The sequence below is a fragment of the Sorghum bicolor genome, chromosome 2, assembly GCF_000003195.3.
Source record: "Sorghum bicolor cultivar BTx623 chromosome 2, Sorghum_bicolor_NCBIv3, whole genome shotgun sequence".
Lineage (NCBI taxonomy): Eukaryota > Viridiplantae > Streptophyta > Magnoliopsida > Poales > Poaceae > Sorghum > Sorghum bicolor.
Window position 1 is genome coordinate 74879797 of NC_012871.2, and position 19829 is coordinate 74899625.

A 19829-nucleotide genomic window follows, 5' to 3' on the forward strand; every position below is an offset into this window, starting at 1 on the left:
TTCATGGCATAATGAATTTTTGGAAGTATATACCAAACAAAGCAAATAGAAAAAGGTGGCGGTGAGGTGGGACCCACCCACGACTGCTGCCCTAGCCTCTAGGGCGGGCACCCTGGCCTAGGATCGCCATGTGCCTAATTTTTCATGGTGTTTTCTAATATTATTTATTATTCTAAAATTATACTTTTAAAGGAAAAAAATCAAAAGTTAAATAATCGGGCCTAAAAATCATGGAAAAATAATAAACTCAACAATATCTATTTTTTCTAGATTTTTATTGGGCTCTGAAAAGATTTTAAGGCGGTGTCCATTTACCTGAATAACGTAACTTCGTCGTTTTGAAGTGTTACCGCTCCATGTGAGGCTGCATTAATCACCGTATATGGTTCTTCCCATTTACTCTGTAGTTTCTCATGTCCGAATAATTTCATCTTAGAATTAAAAAGTAATCTTGATCTCCCGGGGCAAAGCTTTTTTTTATTCTCATGTTATGCCATCTTTTGGTTCTTTCTTTATAAATCTTGTCATTATGATAGACTTTCTCTCTTCATTCATCGAGTTTAGAGAGTTGCATCTTTCTTTTGATTCCGACTGCATCCAAATCCATATTCCATCTCTTAATAGCTCAGTGAGCCATGTGTTCTAGTTCAACAGGCAGATGCAGGTTTTTCCATAAACAAGTTGATAAGGTGACATGCCGAGTGGCATCTTATGAGCGGTCTGATACGCCCATAATACCTCGAGTAACCTATTCTTCCATCCAGTCCCCATCTCATCGACTGTTTTTTGAAGAATATTCTTGATTTGCTTATTAGATGTTTCTGTCTGGCCACTTGTCTAAGGGTGATATGGTGTAGCAACGTTGTGACGGATTTCGAAGCTTGACAAAGAAATTATGAAAGCTCTTGTGAGTAAAATGAGATCCTCCATTACTAATCATCATCCTTGGTATGCCAAATGTTGGAAATATTGTCTCATAGAACATCTTCTTTGAACTCTTGGCATTAGCAGCTTTACATGACAGGGCTTCCACATATTTTGACACATAATTCACTGCTACCAGGATATACTCGCAATTCTTTGATTTTAGGAATGGTCACATGTAGTCAATGCCCTAGACATCAAAGAGCTCTATCTGGAGGTTGGTTGTGAGTGGCATAGCATCTCTTGTATTGATATTCTCATATATTTGACATGCATTGCACATCCGGACAAAATTCTTTGTGTCTTCATACATAATTGGTCAAAAGAATCCACTCTATTTTTGCATGAGTGTGGAATGCACCATAATGTCCTCCATATGGAGCTGAGTGATATATTTTTTTAATAATCTTTATTCCTTACACATCTCCTGAGAAGTCCATCTAAACATACTCCGAAGAGGTATGGATAAATAAGTTTCAATATAATAGTTTGACAACACCCTTTAAAGTTGCAATATCATAGTTTGAATTCTAGTATTTTAGAAATCTGAATTTTGAGACTATGTAAAAGAAAATTTCCCCGTATAGTATTGATCAATCAAAATGTCTGTATTATACTTTTTAGCGGTCAATAGTGGCCACTTCATCAGAGAAAAATCTGAACCAAGTCAAAATTTGGTACAAATCCAAAGAGAATATGCCTTCAAAATATCGAACTCTTCGGCACTATTTTAGCAGTATTTTTTAACGAACAAACAATATTTTACTCTCACAATGAATCAATATAAGCCAACTTTTACCGATAGAACAGTGTTTACCAAATAGTACACGTGGCATCAGCTGCTTCTTTTTTTTTTTTTTTTACTGAACACGGGCTTTATCTTTTCTTTTCCTTTTGTTTTTGGCCCAAGTACGACTATATTCTTCCATGGCCCAAGCTGACCCAAGTCGTACCTTGGAATCTTCTTCATCCTCAAGCACACAGGTCTCTCCCATGCACTATGGCCCCACGGCCCCTTTGGGTATAGGATAACAGCAGCCATAATACGTAGCAGTAGACTAGTAGACTACTGACTAGAAGAAACGAGCAAAACCGAAACTTGAAGCAAAACAGGTGCTTAGGGACGATGTGTGGAGGTGGATCCTGTGGTGATGCCAGCGGCAAATCAGGTACCTTCTTCGACGGAGGGTTTTGGCATGGATCCGACAGTTTCCGGGTAGAATCAGGGTTCCGATGTGCCAAACGGAGACGGAGTTGGTTGGGTTCGGAACTCTGTTATGTGAACCGCGTCCGATCGATCGAGCTCTTCACGCGCCGCCTCTGTCCATCTCGCGGCGCTTGCTCTTCACCTGCCGCCGCCGCCGTCGATCTCGCCTTGTTCACCAATCAAATCTCTTCACCCGTTACCGCCGTCGATCTCGCGGCGGTGCTCTTCGATCACCCGCTGCCACTGGATCTCGCTGCCCACCGCGGCACGAGAGGTGAACAAATCTCGCTGTTCTCCGTCCACGGGCGGGGCCGGGATGGAGAACTTGGCAGCGGCGGCGGGGGCGATGGGGCGGTCGGTGGTTAGGAAAAGAGCGTTTGAGGAGATGAACAAGGCGGAGGATGGGGAAGACAAGTCGGAGATGTTGAAGACATTGGAAATGGATAAAGCTGAGCCCAAGGAGAACATATTTTATCCTCCTGAACTGGAGGCCTTAGGACGCCATCTTGGGGACGCTCTTGGTTTGAACGAGGAGGAGTGGGACGCACTGCAGGCCTCGTTGGCACAGCCTAAACCAGAGAGAAAGGAAACCATCAAGGAGCGGTGGTTGAGGATTGAGGAATTGCATAGGAGGATGGACCAGGAGCGGGAGGCGCAGGACAAAGCGGATCAAGAAGAGATTGGCCCGGACTATCAAGCCTGGGCTGCCTGCAAGTTTCGTGATGACTGGAACGCCATATGGTCCCGCTCCTATGGATCATACGAGGACACAAGTGAGTCTAATCTTCTCATCTCCTCTCCAAACTAGCTATTACTAACTATAGGAAATAACTATGATTTGATCTCAATTAATTCAATTCTTTGATAATACTAATACCATTGGCCTCTGTATATATATATATATATATATATATATATGTGCAGCGAGGATTCCCGCAATGCGTTTCACTCATAAGCCTGCGCCAGACCTTGGAGTCTCCACTCACGATACTCTACAGGTCTTTTCAGCCAAGGTTGCATCCACAAGTGGTGGTTTACAGTGGCCTCTTGATGTGTTTGGCTTCGTTGCCATACGTGACACCATTGACCATAATCGAAATATCATCTTCAACCGCACAAGGGAGTCCTGCCAAATCCTCACCGAAGAGGTTTGGGACATTTCTTATTCATTCATTCATTGGTTTGTTTTTTCTCTTATAGTGCTGCCAACACAGCTATTACTATATATAGTTCCTCTGCCTTTTCCTTGCACCTGTGCGCCCTTGCCTGTTTTCGTTATCATGTATGTAGGCATGTGCAGAGTTAATTGCTACGCGTGTTGACTTCACATCCTTCTAGCTTCTCTCTGCAGCAAGCGAGTGCAGTGATGGTCATAATATATATATGCTCCTATATAAAAATTACCATGGCTCCTATATGACCATGATACTGACATGCTTCTGCTTGCGCTAGAATCATTTAGGAAGATTTCTCATCCTTTTGAAATAGGTGACCTGAATGCATATCATAAAAAAAACAGTCATATGTCTATGATTTTTTTTTTATCACAGAGAAATAACCATTACTTAGCACAATACAAGTAGTCAGGCTCAACTACTTAGTCAGTCTTAATTCAAACTAGCACACATGTGTTGGATGATTCAACTATTCAACACTTGGACTGCTGATGTTTCTACTTGCGTCTGTTTTACTGAATAAAGGAGCAGATGCACACTTTTAAGCATTTTGGGGAGGGATACTAGAGAAGACTGCCTTCAAAATTTGTCGCTTTATTCAGACTCTGTGGTTTCTTATTAGGAATTATGTTCTTTATATACTTCCTGTAATGCAGTAGTACTTTGTGTTATGCATACTGCATCGTTTATGCTATGCAGTTTCTGTTCATTATACTGTTTTGTATTGATTATATGCTGCTCATTATTGTTTACCTCCTTTTCTGCTTTTGTTTTCCTATGATTCATTTATATGTTTTGCATGCATGCAGGATCATGATTTACTGCTGGTAGGTCCAACCCGAGCTGTTTTTGTGTCAAGTCCGCATCCTGTGACCATTGAGGTTGACCTTAAAGTGAAGGGCGCTACTGAATCAGAGGATAAAGACTTGAGCTTCCTAGCTGTGCCTTTGTTGTGCCTGTCAACGCGTTCACGCCTATTTCATTGTTCTTAGAGCATCTCCAACCATTATGCATTTGAAGTTATGCATTTTAGGCAAATTGCAAACCCCCAAATAAAAATGGCAAGACTAAAATCGGGTGATCTCCAACCGTTATGCAAAATGCCAAGTCCATCATCTTTTTTTTTCCTAGAAATTTTGTTTCGCGGCACTCCTTCCTGCGCGGCCAATCGATCCCGCGCCAAACAGCCCGCCGTCGTCTCCCGTTCACCAATTCCCGCGCCAAACAGCCGCGTAGTACCGATAGTGAGCTGCGCTATTCGTCGTACCGATCGCAGTACCGATCTCCCGTTCAGTCGTTCACCGTACCAGTTCGTCGTTTGTTGGTCATCAGTTCGTCGTCGTATAGGTTCGCCCCTTGGCTCCAGTAACGATCTCCATCAGGTCCAGAAACGCGCGCGTGAAGCTGGCGAAGGAGGACGCGCGATGCTTCTCCTATCGCGTGAAGTGGTGGCGGCGTGAAGGGAAACCGCGCGAAGGGAAGAAAAAAGCCCGCGAGGTGGAACCGAGAATCCCGTGATCTCTATTTGCATAGCGGGACTCCTTTGGCATATATGCCAAGTTTCCCCCTCCAAATGCATAGCTATGTAAAATGCATAGTCCAAATGCATAACGATTGGAGGGGTTTTTTTTGGAGTTTTATGCATTTTGGTAAATGCCAAGTCCATTTGCATAATGGTTGGAGTTGCTCTTACACTAGCAAGCTAAGCACACTTGAATTTACACTTGGACATCTGGTTTCCTCCGTAGAGGCTACAATTTTTGTGCGAGTCATTCGTGGGTCATGGCCGGATGGTTTTCACTGTGAATTTTCTGCCTTTGGTGTCCGTCGCAAGAATATTGACCATGACAAGAATGCAGCTGATATTGATCGTGAGAAAATTGTCCTGTTTGACTCTAGAGGTGAGAAAGGGACTGTTGATAATGACGGCAACATTAAGCTTTCAAGGCGCGTTGTTTCTGTTGAAACTGCAGGAGAGCTTAAGGTTTCTCTCAAGGCATGGAAAGTTGATAGTGATGTCGTGGAAAAAGAGGAGGTCTTCACACCTTTAAGAGCAGGTCTAAGCTACCGAGAGATTGATATTGAGTTATGTGCAATGGAAGTCAGTGTTGCCTGGTCACTCATTTCAGGCACCCCTGTTACCGCTAGGACAACATTGTAGCCGCTGCTCCCGAAGTGATCACTCTGCCTCTCTCTCTCTCTTGGCCCACCATGCATGAAAGAAGATTTAAATTCACTGTGTTAGCAAAAAGGCTTGTAGCCTAGTGGTTACAAGAGATTTAGTAGCACTTCAGGTCCTAGTTTGACTCCTCATGGCATTGAATTTAAATATGTTTGATTATGGGTATAAGCTCAGGAATGTCCATATATTAATTTTACTCTCTCCCGGTCTGTTCGCTTGACATGATAAGTCATGTTTGAAAGTATTATTAACTGATTTGTTGTGAGAGGAAACACTGTTGAATGAATAACAGATTTGAGAGACTCAGCTATCTCAGATACGAATTAAACGTGACATTCTTTTGTGATGTTTCACGACGACATGTTGATAACAAACAGAAGGAGGAAGTAGATTTTTATTTCATTATTATATGTGTAGATGAGTCTCATACACCTATGCACACATCATCATGCACGTAATCAAGCATCTGGGTAGTTGGTAGGTCCAGTAGCTAGCAACATGTGGCAGCGGCGTACGGCACCAGGCAAGACCGCCAATTACTTATTTTTGATGGGATATATGGGCTTTATGTATATGTCACAGAGACTCAAGTAATGTTTATTGATTTGTTATAAACGAAAAACATTGTTAAATGATTGATAGATTTGATACATAAACTCAAGCAAATAGACTTAGTTAGCTCGGACATGAATTAAACGTGGCATTCTTCAGGACAACATATTGATAATAAAATAAAAAGGGAGGAAGTAGATTTTTATTTTATTATATATATGCGTAGATGCGTCTCATACACCTGCGTATCATCATGCACGTGATTAAGCATTTGGGTAGTTGGTAGGTCCAGTAGCTAGCCAAGCCGTCCAATTACTTGTTTCTTGATGGGGTACATGAGCTTTATGTATATGCCACAAAGATCCGCTTTGGTGCCCACATGACGCTTCATCCGGATGTAGCCATTCTCGCCCCAATTCTTGCCCCATGAGTTCTTAACGATCGAGTAGTCGATACCTTCCTTTGTAGTTCCGTAGCCAACGACCACGACTGCGTGGTTTAGACGTGTCCCACAAGGGCCTAAAAAGACGCCCTTACGATAGCCTTTGAAGGCATGGTTGGCCTCGACAACAACGGACACAGGCTGCTTGTACACGCGCCACCGTAGCTACGCCTCGGTGGTATCTCTCATCATTCTCCTGCCATTGTTCTTCACCACAAGCTTCTTCTGTAGCCGGAAATTAATGCATGGAACGTCAAGAAATGAGATTTATATATTTTTCTACTCAAAACTATTTGTAGTACTATATGTGTGTGTGCACGCACCGGGTTGAATCTACAGTTCTTCTTCTTGGCAACGTAGGCAGGGTAGTACGGAGGATGCCCGTGGTGGTCTAAGGCTAACCCGGGCTTGATGGCGTGATCGAATGTCTTGTACGTGTGCCCACCTTCACAGCTCCCGCCGCCGGAGCAGTCGAGCACCTCTTGCTCCGACAGTATCCGCAGTTTCTCTGTCTTGATTGCGTTGATGCCCTTCACAGAGAGAAAGCCCAACAGCTTCCTGCATGCATGCATACAACAATATATATATATATATGACTGCGCTAATGGATACCCTGGGTACTGATTAGTATTCGGTACCCGAGCCCCCCACGGCAACACGCGCACGCACGATCGTCCGAGGCAGCCAGTCACGATCCGCTCCGGTCCACCCAGCGTCCGCGCGTATGCCCGCATGCGTGTTTTTTCTCCTTCGGCAGCGTGGTTTTCTTCCACACATCTGGTTTTCTATTTTCTTTTGTGTTCCTCCTTTTTACGTGGACTTTTCATGTTCTTTTTTTTTTCATGTTTCTTTTTATTTGCGTGAACTTTTCACGTTTCTATTTCCTTTTCTATTCATGTTTCCTTTTTTTTAAACTGTTAACGTTCTTTTCCTTTTCATAATTTCTTTTTTTTTTGCGTGGACTTTTCCCATTCCTTTTCATAATTTCTTTTTTTGCGTGGACTTTTCCCATTCTTTTTTTGCATCACTTTTGCGTAGACTTTTCATGTTCCTTGTTGCAATTTTTTTTGCATTTTTCTTGGCAGTGCCTACACTATATCGCTGTCAAGAGCAATGAATTTTTATAGTTAAAGTGTAAAGCTGTTATAAGTACAAAATCATACTATGTTTTCAATTATTAATCCCTGTCAAGAATAACATTTTATAGTTTTCAATATAAAATTGTTAAGTATTTGTTCATGAAGAACAATAAAATTGTCAAATCAAAGTATGTGCAACATTTTCTATGTTTGTCTAGGATCAAAGCATAAAAGTAAGTTGGTGACAAACATTATTTGTTACCAAAGTAACTTGAAATTTTGTAACTTTAATACAATTCTAGTGGGTACTATAGTGATCTTTGTAACATTCCCGTATATGAAGAATACTGCAGCAGTAGGCACCAAACAGGACGAACCACCCTACGGAAAGCACAGGTTAGACAACCCCGAATGCATCCTGCTTTGATCAAAACCATTAATAATACAATTAGTTAAGTACAAAAATACTAGCAGATAAAATATAAACTATTTACCTAAAAACATTGTAGAGCAATCTCCACCTAATATTTGCTTAAGATTGTTTAGCTATTTGAAAACTACAAATGTTTATATTTTGTTCTTTTAGATGAAAATGGTAAAAATGTTCACCATCCATAGAGAGTGTCTTGTCTTTTTCAGAGTGAAGAATCTGTAGTGTATAATTGTATATGAGAAGCATTAACATATTTTTATAAGTGAAGAATGGTGATAGCATAACTTAGCTTACAGTAAATTCAATAAGCCAAGGATACATTATAGATACTCAAGAAAACGGTAAAAAATTAATGTAGTACCTAAGTAATATGTTATTATACTTATAATAATATAAATGGATCAACTGGAAGTCTGGAACCTTATATAGCTTGAAACAAAACAAAAGGGAAAGTATTATGAGCCCTGCTTCAAAGGCAACGTCCTAGGCGTCCACGGCGAACCTAGCTCGCCTTGGGGAACAGTGGTGCCTTGTCGCCTAGGCGCACAACTAGATCTCGCCTGGACACCTAGTCACCTTTGAAACCAAGATTATGGGTAGAAGATAGTAGGATACATAAATAATTATATAACAATCTATTATAGCACATGTAATGGAGGATATTAGGATTCTAATAGTTTAGAGGTAGGCCACGGCGACATGTATATCTGTGGTAATCAACTAAAAGCATCCATCCACACAAGAAGGTTTATTTCCTGCAAAAAAGAAAAACATAAATTTGGCTTGAAAGGGAAATTAGAATGATAGATGTAAATAATCTGAAAATAGTCTACATACAACCCTGACCCAAAAAAGAAAAGACTCAACTCATTAATGATCTACGACAAGGGGCCTAGCCAAAAGCCTATGCAATGCAGATGCCCCTACCAAGCACCACAGGGCATCTTCATTGGAAGCCCAATGAAGCAGCACCTCTATGTTAGGCCTATCACCCTCAAACACAAAAGCATTTTAGTTTTTCAATATTTTCCAAGCCACTAGGATATTAAGGGTATTAAGGACTTTGTGCTCAACTCTAGGAATGCCCCATATAATACAACACCAGCAGCTGGAGAAATGACTGTGCAAAGAATTCACAATCTACAGATAAGCCTAAAATTAGCCTAATCCAAATCCAAAAAAAAAAGATAAGGATTGCGCGTGCCTCATTGCCTCATTGGGATCTTGCTAGGTGAAGGCTGCTAGTGAGGAAAGCACCATGCAACAGCTGAGTGAACAAAGAATTACTAAACCTAACTTTTGGACTGCAATAATCAATTTGCTTAACTCAGCATACAGTTTGATTCGCGAGGTGAAGTATTTAGTTAAGTTGAAATTGCCTATAATATATTCAAAGTGAATATGAAAGGTAAATCCAATTTAGTCAAAAGCAGCCTTTGAGCAAGAATTGGAAAATACGAATTAACTCGGTTAGTTTTAATCACACAAATATCACTGATTGGTGGCTGCAATTTTAGTGGAAGAAAACAGAGGCAGAAGAAAACTAGCTGCAGGGAAGAGCTGCATTCTCCAGCATACCTTTTTTTTTGTGCTAGCGGCACGCTACTGTTGCTGATGGAGTGCAGATGAAGCAGACATCTCCTACTGGTGGAAGGCTAACTAAAATGATAAAAAATAGAAATAACTAGTGTTAATGATTTGGAAGCTAAAGCAGCCATAAATTAAATGTGTAAAATTGGAAAATTAGCACGGCTGAAAAAGAAACTAATTATCAATGGAAACAACTGCAAAATTTATACTCTTGTGGATCTTCAAGCATAATTTTCCATATATCAAATTTATCCTTCGCCACAAAAAATCATTTTTCAAACCACAAACTTTGTTTTATTTCAGTCATAAAGAAACATTTGTTCAACACAAAACCTTGTGGCCAGATTTATTTCTAACAACAAAATCTCTTTGTTCAAACAAGTAAACAACAAATATTGTTTTTGAGTCTTGGATACACACACTGCTCATGTGAGCAAATGTATTCTTAACCATATAAATTCAACTTTCAAATTACATTGTGAGTTCGATCCAGAAATACTTGTGCCCAAATTTATTCTTAACATAGAAGTTCATTAGTCAAACCGCAAATATTGATCCCATCCCAAGGAGTGCTGTGATGACTAGGTAAGAACTCAAGCATCATAAATAAAAGGTAAGACTAGGACTACTAAGGTCATATTTGACTGAAAAGCAATTAGCTAAATACAAGGAGTACTATCAGAATAAATTCTATATCACCACAACTCTTGGCTTGCAAGCAAGAAAACAGCACAGATGCACATGCAAGGGATAATAAAGACCATGTAGAAGACAAGGATAAAAATTACTCTCGTCTTGACTTCGTTTAGTTCTAGATAGTGCATGCTTAGTGGCTACTTAGCAGGCGCTGTAGCCTATCCAAGCAGGCAGCTCCGTGTGGACCTCTGGATGCTAAGGTCTACTAGTATATCTGAAGATTTAGATGTATATTGGATAAGAATGGGCATAGAGATATTTTATTTACATTTGATGCATGTGAAAGTTAAATCTTTATATATATTAATATAAGTTTTTTGCTAAAAAAAATGTATATATTCATATAAAGTGACATCATGTACGAATCATCCATTTCTGCTAAGCTGAAAATCGATGCAAATGCTTAGTTAGCAAGATTCATATTGCTATAATTTTCTAAGGCTTTGTTTAGTTCATCCTGAAAACCAAAAAGTTTTCAAGATTCCCCGTCATATCGAATCTTATGGCACATGCATGAAACATTAAATATAAACGAAAACAAAAACTAATTACACAGTTTAGCTGTAAATCACGAGACGAATCTTTTGATCCTAGTTAGTCTATGATTGGATAATATTTGTCACAAACAAACGAAAGTGCTACAGTTCCGAAAACTTTTCACTTTTCGTAACTAAACAAGGCCTAAATTTTCTTGTACTCAATTTGGATGCGAGTCTTATTATTATTTTATTTTTCTATGTATATGTAAATTGAAAGAAGTGAACAAGAAGGGAGAAAATATTTTCTATTTTATGTTGTGGAGATATTATTATAAAGAAAGATTAGTGAACTAGATTACAGACTAAAGAGCAAAAAACTATTGTATCTACGGTTCTTTATTCTAAAAATAGAAAGCATGAGAAAACAAAACAAGGATAGGAAGGAGATAACAGCAATATGAATAGCGGACTAGCAACTTGTTAGATTAAACAATCAAAAGAAGATTAGAGAACTGGACAGGTGAACAGATCTGTGTTGACTGAAAATAAAAAATAAGTACAAAGCATAACTAAACTGGTAAGAAAAATATGAGGCAAAAAGGTCCCTTGCAGTAATTTATAAATGATACAAATAAGCTATATCTAGTAAGCTAAACAACCTCCAGGCTCATTTCATGCAACAAGGAAAAGATAAAGAATTACCCATGCGAGCAGAACATAGATCGATTTTAATGGCAGATGAGATCATGCCGTGTTGCTGCAGCAGTGTTGTACTGCTATTTTGCACTAGAACAATGTAAAAAACAAAATTAAATATAAAAGTCGCAATGTGCATATATTTTTAAACAAATTAAATACATGGCCTGAAAGTTCCTCAACTTGCATCTTCATGTAAATAGATTCCAGATCTCCATGAGCAAAAAGATCATAATCAAACAAACTTCTTTAGGTCTTGGATCTGCACACAACACAAGAAAGTGAGATTGCCAACTAATCGTTAATTCCCATCCCCAACAATAAAAGGGACCAAAATTGGAGAATCGAATGTGAGTCAGGATGGATGCGTACCATACTAGGGGATGGTTGAGGTGAGCGATTCTCCTCGTACGTATAAGGTGAGGGTGCCGCTGCCGCCGTCGAATCATGCTGAGGGGCTCTGTGGAGGGATGCTGTGGATGGCGCGGATACGGCGCCGCCATGGACACCGCCGCCGATGCCGCCATATGTAGATGGGTGTTGCAGGTATGGCGAGGACGTCGCCGCTGCCGAATCCATCGGGCAAGGTAGTTGCGGATAAGACGTGGTCGCCGTCGTGGATTCACTCAGCATAGGGATTCGGAAGAAGGTGAAGATTTGGAGACGAGAAGACAAACTGCTACCAGCTCGATGCAATGGGATGGGTAGCAGACGCGGGCCCAAGTGCAGAGAGCTCACCGGAACCGAACAAGGGAGCAGGCGCGGCGGCGAGCTGAGGCTGTGCGGCGGGGGCGGCGGCGAGTTGGGTCGTGTGGATGAGTGCGGATAAAAAAACCGGCGTCTCCCACGATCAATAATGGAACGTGAAAAATTGGATCGGAAAAAGAATATAATAATTATATAAGAGGTGGGTGCTGGAGAAAGAAAAAAGACGGAGGCAGCACCCGCCGAAGTGTGGCTCAACCAGCGGTGCGTTGGGTTCGCTCGGGTACTAATTACTATTTAGTAACCAGGGTACAATATAGAGAAGATATATATATATATATATATATATATATATATATATATATAGCCAGAACATGCATGGAAACTAGCTACACACTCTGTAGGCACTGCAATGTCCTTGATTCTTCACTGGAGTGACAGCTCTGTGGTTTCTCCAGTCCCACTTGGCCGGCACCTTCTTGCTGGCGGCGGAGGCCAGCAGCTCGTCGTCGTCGTCGTCGGTCATGCCACTCTACCGATGCTGCCGGTGTCTTCGGGCAAGGCTCCGATGTATATGCCGTTGTCCAACTCCTCGTCGGCCCAGTCAGAAAACTGGTTGAGGCCGACCTTGTACGTCAGGTCGTCCCTCTTGTTGAACTCGTTGACGTACCTAGCGTCCTCCTTGAACGTCTCGAACCTAGGCTCCGTCTCCGCGAGGTCCAACGACACGTTGTACACGCTGCGCCACCTCTGGAGTAGTAGAAAAGAGTACAACGCCGACGCCTCCTTTTTATACCATAGGCGGTTTTAGTTATCACGCGCCTATGGTATAAAAAGGGCGGTGTCCGAACTACCAACCGTCTATGAAGATGCATCTTCTACAGGCGGTTTTTCTAAGGAACCGCTACTAAAAATCATATTTCTACAGGCGGTTGCTTAAGAAAACCGCCACTAAGAATAATTTGAAATTGAATTTTTTGAGCTTTTCAAATGACATCGTTTGAAAAAACTGTCAAAATGAAAGTTGTAGATCTCAAAAAGTTATGAAATTTTGTAGTTGATAGTTTTTTCATTTGAGATCATCTGGTCATCGAAAACAATGTTTGAATTTCTCAAATTTAAAATTCAAATTTTGTACATGACCTCGGATGGAGAAACTACCAATATAAAAGTTGTAGATCTTGAAAAGTTATGAAACTTTATAGTTGACAACTTTTCCATTTGAATCTGTTTATGGCCTCAAATAATCAATGTATGCTCAGTTTAGGATACTATGTGAGGAACTAAACTCTAATATAGACATATTTGAGTGATAGGTGGAATGGTAGTGGAGGTTACTCGCGAGGACGAGGTCTCAGTTTCGAATTTCACTAGGCGCGTAGCGCACGATTTTACGCGAAAAATATACGACTTGCGACTCTGTGGAAATGTTTTCTATAGGCGGCTCATAAGGAACCGTCTATGGAATTGGCCTATTTCTACTAGCCTCTATTGCAAGCGGTGCTGAAAAATACCAATAAAAATAGGTTACCAACCGCCTGTATAATATGCCCATGTACTAGTGTAACAGCGTTCGACTCTAGGTCCTTGTCCGTCACCGGCACGAGTTCTTCCGTCGCCACGTCCACGACTGCAGCTGGCCAGCAGCACTACTGCTGTTGTCAACACTACAACCCCTCCCATCCTCTACACCTTCATCGTGATCATCGTCTCCCAATCGACCGACTATATGTATATATTGCTTGTGGCTACTATGTTTGTGCATGCGTCTATTTATACATCAGATCAGCTGTTGTTAGAGGGTGTGTGAAGCTCGCGGCCCTGTTCGTTGGGACTTACTGCGACGAGTAGCCCGGGGGTTTGCCATCTCCAGTCGCAAAGCCGTGTAATCCCTAGTACATCACTCGAAGTTCCACCGTTCTATCCGGTGCCTTCTGTCTGTGTTTCTTGGCTAGGGGTGGCTCGAGGCATCTCGCCGCTGGCACCCCTAGCTTTGTATCGAACTCCTTTTTCCCTTAAAGCAATACACGCTCTAGCGTGATTTTTGAAAAAAAAAATCCAGTGAACGCTAAAAAAAACTCAGGACTGAGGGGATAACCGTATGCACGTGGAGTGACGTTCTCTAGATAGTCAATGAAGTAGGCCTTGTTTAGTTGCGAAAAGTGAAAAGTTTTCGGTACTGTAGCACTTTCGTTTGTTTGTGACAAATATTATCCAATCATGGACTAACTAGGATCAAAAGATTCGTCTCGTGATTTCCAGCTAAACTGTGTAATTGATTTTTGTTTTCGTCTATATTTAATGTTTCATGCATGTACCATAAGATTCGATGTGACGGTGAATCTTGAAAACTTTTTGGTTTTCAGGATGAACTAAACAAGGCCGTAGTATACTAAGTCAACATAGATGGAAATTCTAATCACACTGCAAGAGAATTTTGCATAACAAAAAATGTCGTTGGATGCCTTGTATACATGGCTAACGCTTAATGGCCCTGTTTGGGCCTTGTTTAGTTCCCAAAAATTTTGCAAAATTTTTCAGATTTCCCGTCACATCGAATCTTTAGACATATGCATGGAGTATTAAATATACATGAAAATAAAAACTAATTACACAGTTTGGTCGGAATTGACGAGACGAATCTTTTGAGCCTAGTTAGTCCATAATTGAACAATATTTGTCAAATACAAACAAAAGTACTACTATTCCTATTTTGCAAAAAATTTTGGAACTAAACAAGGCCTTGGTACAGCATACGTACGTACGTACCTGAGGTAGTTGGATCATTTTTGGTGTAAAATGAGTCTCCAATACTAGAATGTCTATTGGTCTCTTCCGTGCTTTTTTTTCCTCTCCATTGTCCTGCGGCCCGTACGTGTCCTCTCTCCTGGTGCAAGTGCCGCACGACGCGCGACCTAGCGAGCGAGTAGTCATGCATGGGAACACCTCTCTGCCTGCTGCCTTGGCCAACATGGGTAGGGGATAGGCGCCATGCACGGAATCCGATATCGAAGAAAAACATGATTACGTGGCAGTTTTAGTTATGAAAAATGAAAAATATTTAGAAAATCTTGTTGCAGTGTTTTACTTTTTATTAATTTGGTGTGTTTTTTATCTTAGATAATGACTAAAATCCTGGATAGGTCACGCTGTGTAATAGCCTTAATTTTCTTTGTTTCTTTTTTCTTTCTTGAGAATTCCTCCTCTGAATTCCTTCCCTGTCTCTCATTTCTTCGTATTGTCTGTGTAATCCTCTTGGCCGGTTTTAAGAAAACTTCGGCTCTTCACTCCTCCAGTTTCCTCATCAATAAACTAAAATCATGTAACTTGACATCTCTATTTAAACGGACTCTTGTGGAGTTGCTCTCTAGCTAGACTGCTAGAGGTAATAACAGTATTAAGCAGAAGGAGGTTAATTTTTATTGCTCCAGTCCCACATTGCACGGGGAGAGAGAGGAGAGGACGTACGAGCCAGAGGACAGTGTAGAGGGAAGGAGAGGTCGACAGACATTCTTCTATTATTAGAGACTCATTTTACACCAAAATTGATCAAACTAGCTCAGTTACGTACGTACGCATGATGTACCACAGGACCATTTAAGCGTTGGCCATGTATACAAGGCATCCAAAGACATTTTGTTATGCAAAATTCGTGCACTGTGATTTAAATTTCCATCCATGTTGACTAATACGCTTCTTCATTGACTATCTAGAGAACGCCACTCCACGTACGTGTACGGTCATCTGACATGAGGTTTTTGATCGCAGGTTTTCAATCTCTAACGACGGATGGAGCTCTATAAATAGACGCATGCACAAACATAGTAGCCAGACAACAACATAAGCAATATATACAAAGCCGGTCTATCTGCAGAGTAGTGTACGGATCATGGTGAAGGTGCAGAGGATGGGAGGGGTTGTGTTGGCAGCAGCAGTGCTGCTGGTAGCAATGGTGGCCATGGCGGCGGCAGAACTCGTGCCGGTGATGGACAAGGACCTAGAGTCGGAGGCCAGCATGATGAACCTATACCAGAGGTGGCGCAGCGTGTACAACGGGTCACTGGACCACGTTGAGAAGCCGAGCAGGTTCGACACGTTCAAGGAGAACGCTAGGCACATCAACGAGTTCAACAAGAGGGAGAACGAGTCGTACAAGCTCGGCCTCAACCAGTTCTCCGACTTGACCGACGAGGAGTTCGACAGCGGCATGTACACCGGAGCCTTGCTCGAAGACACCGGCAATGTTAGCCTCAGCAGTGGCATGATCGACGACGACGACGACGATGAGCTGCTGGCCTCCGCCGCCAACAAGAAGGTGCCGTGCAAGTGGGACTGGAGACGCCACGGAGCTGTCACTCCAGTGAAGAACCAAAAAAAATGCTGTGCGTACTACGTGTATATATATAGTTTTCCATGCATGCATGTTCTGACTTTTTATAGTATATATATAACTTTTTGCTACGCATGCTTTAATTTATAACTAAATACGTACGTACGTGCTATATCTAAATATCAACTTACAATTTAATTAGAGGATTATTTCCATATACGTATATAGTATATGTTAAAAATCTGTGGTGTATATTATGCATGCATGCTTGCAGGGAGCTGTTGGGTTTTCGGGATGGTGGGTGCTGTGGAGGGCATCAACGCAATCAAGACAGGGAAACTAAAGTCACTGTCGGAGCAAGAGGTGCTCGACTGCTCCGGCGCCGGGACCTGTAAAGGTGGGGACCCGTACAAGGCATTCGATCATGCCAAGAGGCCTGGGTTGGCCCTAGACCACCAGGGACATCCTCCATACTATCCCGCATACGTTGCCGAGAAGAAGAAGTGCAGATTCAATCCGGTGCGTGCACACACACACATATATATATATATATAATATAGTACAAACAGTTTTGAGAAGGAAAAAAAATATATATCAATCTTAATTCTAATTGCATTCTGCATGTCCGACCCGGCTGCAGAGGAAGCATGTGGTGAAGATCGACGGTAAGAGAATGATGAGAGACACCACCGAGGCGAAGTTGAAGTGCCGCGTGTACAAGCAGCCGGTGGCCATCCTCATTGAAGCCAACCACGCCTTCAGCCGCTACAGTAAGGGTGTCTTCACAGGCCCTTGCGGGACACGTCTAAACCACGTGGTCGTGGTCGTGGGCTACGGAACTACAGCGAACGGTATCGACTATTGGATCGTTAAGAACTCGTGGGGTAAGGGCTGGGGCGAGAATGGCTACATTCGGATGAAGCGTCATGTGCGTAGCAAAGCGGGTCTCTGCGGCATGTACATGAGGCCCATGTACCCCATCAAGAATTGACCGGCCCTGTCTGTGCGTGGTGCCCGTCGCCGCCTCCCGTGGCTGCTAGCTCCTGAGACGTACCTACTACCCAGATGTTTAATTACATGCATGATGATGAGTAGGTGTACACACAAACTCACCTACGCATATATATAATAAAATAAAAAGCTACTTTCTCTTTTTTTGTCTTTATTGTCAGATGTGTTGATGTGAAATATCATGAAAGAATGCCACGTTTAATTTATGTTTGAGCTAGTTCTCTTTAAAGGGAGTGTGCACACTTTGCGCATCTCGATCTATGACACTGCAGGTTTTTTTTTAAAAAAAAACTCGACTAGCTAGGGGTATAATGACCTCCCCTAGGCATTGTATTAAGACAAAAGACGTTAAACATGCTGGCCCAGAAAATTTATCAACCACAGTGTCATGACCTACCAACTCGTAGGCACAAGCAAATCTATTTGAATTTTCTCCTACAAGAAGTTGAACACAGGATTTAAGGTGCTTCTAAAGCTTTTATAACCATTAGGCTACATAATCTTTCGCTAACACAGCGAAGTTAATTCTTTCTTTTGCTTGGGTCTCCTCATGGTATGTCATCCACCGGATGCAAATACGTAGACGACATCTAACTTAAAAACGAAGCGAGAAGAAGTATAAGTAAATAAACAAGTAAGATCAAGTTTAGAAAAGAACAAGTAAGAGCTGCAATCAAATAAATAATTAGTCAGGCGTTTTTCGGCATTGATGTTAGAACTTAGAAGTAACACATCCTCAAGACAAAAAATAATTAAATTCTGGAGATCGCCCCCTCTTGGGTGTGTGAAATTTGAGAACTTAGGACGTCTTGTCTCACGCCTAAGCGCTCTCCTTTTGAATTCACTCATGAAAGACATTTAGTTTCGGGTGAGAGAGTTTTAGTACGGGTAGGTGACACCAACAGGAACTAAAGGCCACCCTTTTATTTGGATTAATGTTATCAACCGGGACTAAAGGATTAAGACTTTTTAGTCTGGGTTGGTAATACCAACTGAGACTATTGTAGGTCGTTTAGTTAGTAATACCAACCGAGACTAAATGACATTAGTCCCGGATCCCATTCAAATTTGGATTAGTCATGAATCCAATTCTAATCGGGACTAATATGCTAAACCGAAAGTCTTTTTCTCTACAAGTGTATCTAGCTCTTGCGACCCATGGTTTCCGTTCAAAATGGGAAGAGCTGAAAGTTTGTGTCATGGCATGGACAAGTAATGGCGAGTTCATGAATAAATGACAGTGTTCAAGCCACTGCATGCCGGTAGAGCGATGGCAATATTCACATTGATGGTTTGTGTGCCGTCAAGCCAATGAACTCACTTCTATTGACGCGAGAGTGGTGTAACAAGGTTTTTATGTGGAAATTGTTGTTTTTCCAACGTGGTGGATCATACCGCGGTACGCGCAACTAAGAGAGTTAAAATAAAAATAAAAATAATAAGTGGACCTGTTTTTAAATAAGATTTAAATAAAAAGGATTAAAAATGAAAAATTTCAACAAAAACGCATGCTAATGACTACTCCTTCCATCCCACAAATAATTGTATTTCTTTCACTTCTATTCTATGATCTCACAAAAAATTTCACACTAGCAGAGAGCAACTTTTGATCTTGGCTTTTAGTCCCATCCGACATTTGACCCAAGACTAATAAGGAATTTAGACTAAAATCGTCTGCTGAACAGATAGTGCAACATACTTTTATAGTAGGAACCTTTAATTCCGGTCTGTGATTTAAACCGGGACTAAAAGTCACCCATTAGTTTCGGTTGGTGTTACTAATCCGGACTAAAGGTCCTCTAATCTTTAGTCCCAGGACTATTCTTTAGTCTCGGTTGGTGTCACACACTCGGACTAAAGGTCTTTCTCCTAGGACTAAAGATCCCTCACGAGTTAATTTAAAAGAAGTGCGTCTAGGTCTTTGTTAGATGTGGTGTGCAGTTAAGTTGGTAAGGAAGTTATATGTGAGGCAAGGGATAGCAATAGCAGTCTTTCAGGATTAATTTCGAGGATAGGCTTTAGTCCTAATTGCATGACTAGGGATTACCTTTAGTTCTTGCATTGGGAAACCTGAAGAAAAGGGTTTTTTTTAGCCAGGTCTATAGCCCACCTGTATACCAGTGTCAGAGGCTTAACACAAAATTGGCAATACTAACAATACTCAAACTCAGCATATTTTAGGTAATTCGATAAATTTGGTTCCCTGAGGTAATAAAGAACCAAATTTATCTTAGTAGTTTCGGTTCTGGGAATTAGGAACCGTCTGGGAATTAGGACAAATTTATCTTAGTAGTTTCGGTTCTGGGAATTAGGAACCGTCTGGGAATT

The 19829-nt window shown here is 41.3% G+C and overlaps 2 protein-coding genes and 1 long non-coding RNA gene across 4 annotated transcripts; 2 read left to right on the top strand and 1 right to left on the bottom strand.

The window, feature by feature from the left end:
* Positions 1812 to 4298, top strand: LOC110432795. The gene is made up of 3 exons (XM_021453626.1): positions 1812 to 2904; positions 3056 to 3279; positions 4116 to 4298. The coding sequence occupies exons 1-3, from the start codon at positions 2448 to 2450 to the stop codon at positions 4296 to 4298; spliced, it is 864 nt and encodes a 287-aa protein (XP_021309301.1). The 5' UTR covers positions 1812 to 2447.
* LOC110432215 lies at positions 7673 to 12319 on the bottom strand. 2 transcript variants are annotated; one of them, XR_002449617.1, is made up of 4 exons: positions 11828 to 12319; positions 11462 to 11717; positions 9573 to 10494; positions 7673 to 8749 (listed from the first exon to the last, which is right to left on the bottom strand). It is a non-coding gene; the product is annotated as an uncharacterized LOC110432215 (long non-coding RNA). The 2 variants fall into 2 exon arrangements; XR_002449616.1 differs by having other exon boundaries at positions 9573 to 9653; positions 11828 to 12316.
* LOC8072214 (ervatamin-B) lies at positions 16050 to 17481 on the top strand. Its single transcript, XM_002461079.1, has 3 exons — positions 16050 to 16542; positions 16765 to 17009; positions 17131 to 17481. Exons 1-3 carry the CDS (start codon positions 16050 to 16052, stop codon positions 17479 to 17481), a joined length of 1089 nt encoding a protein of 362 aa, XP_002461124.1.

Excerpts from the sequence above, each read along its gene's own strand:
- LOC110432795 (XM_021453626.1), top strand. The coding sequence starts at position 2,448 with ATGGAGAACTTGGCAGCGGCGGCGGGGGCGATGGGGCGGTCGGTGGTT. Across the intron at positions 2,905-3,055 it reads TGGATCATACGAGGACACAA|CGAGGATTCCCGCAATGCGT; the intron begins GTGAGTCTAATC and ends ATATATGTGCAG. Across the intron at positions 3,280-4,115 it reads GCCAAATCCTCACCGAAGAG|GATCATGATTTACTGCTGGT; the intron begins GTTTGGGACATT and ends GCATGCATGCAG.
- LOC8072214 (XM_002461079.1), top strand. The coding sequence starts at position 16,050 with ATGGTGAAGGTGCAGAGGATGGGAGGGGTTGTGTTGGCAGCAGCAGTG. Across the intron at positions 16,543-16,764 it reads GAAGAACCAAAAAAAATGCT|GGAGCTGTTGGGTTTTCGGG; the intron begins GTGCGTACTACG and ends GCATGCTTGCAG. Across the intron at positions 17,010-17,130 it reads AGAAGTGCAGATTCAATCCG|AGGAAGCATGTGGTGAAGAT; the intron begins GTGCGTGCACAC and ends ACCCGGCTGCAG.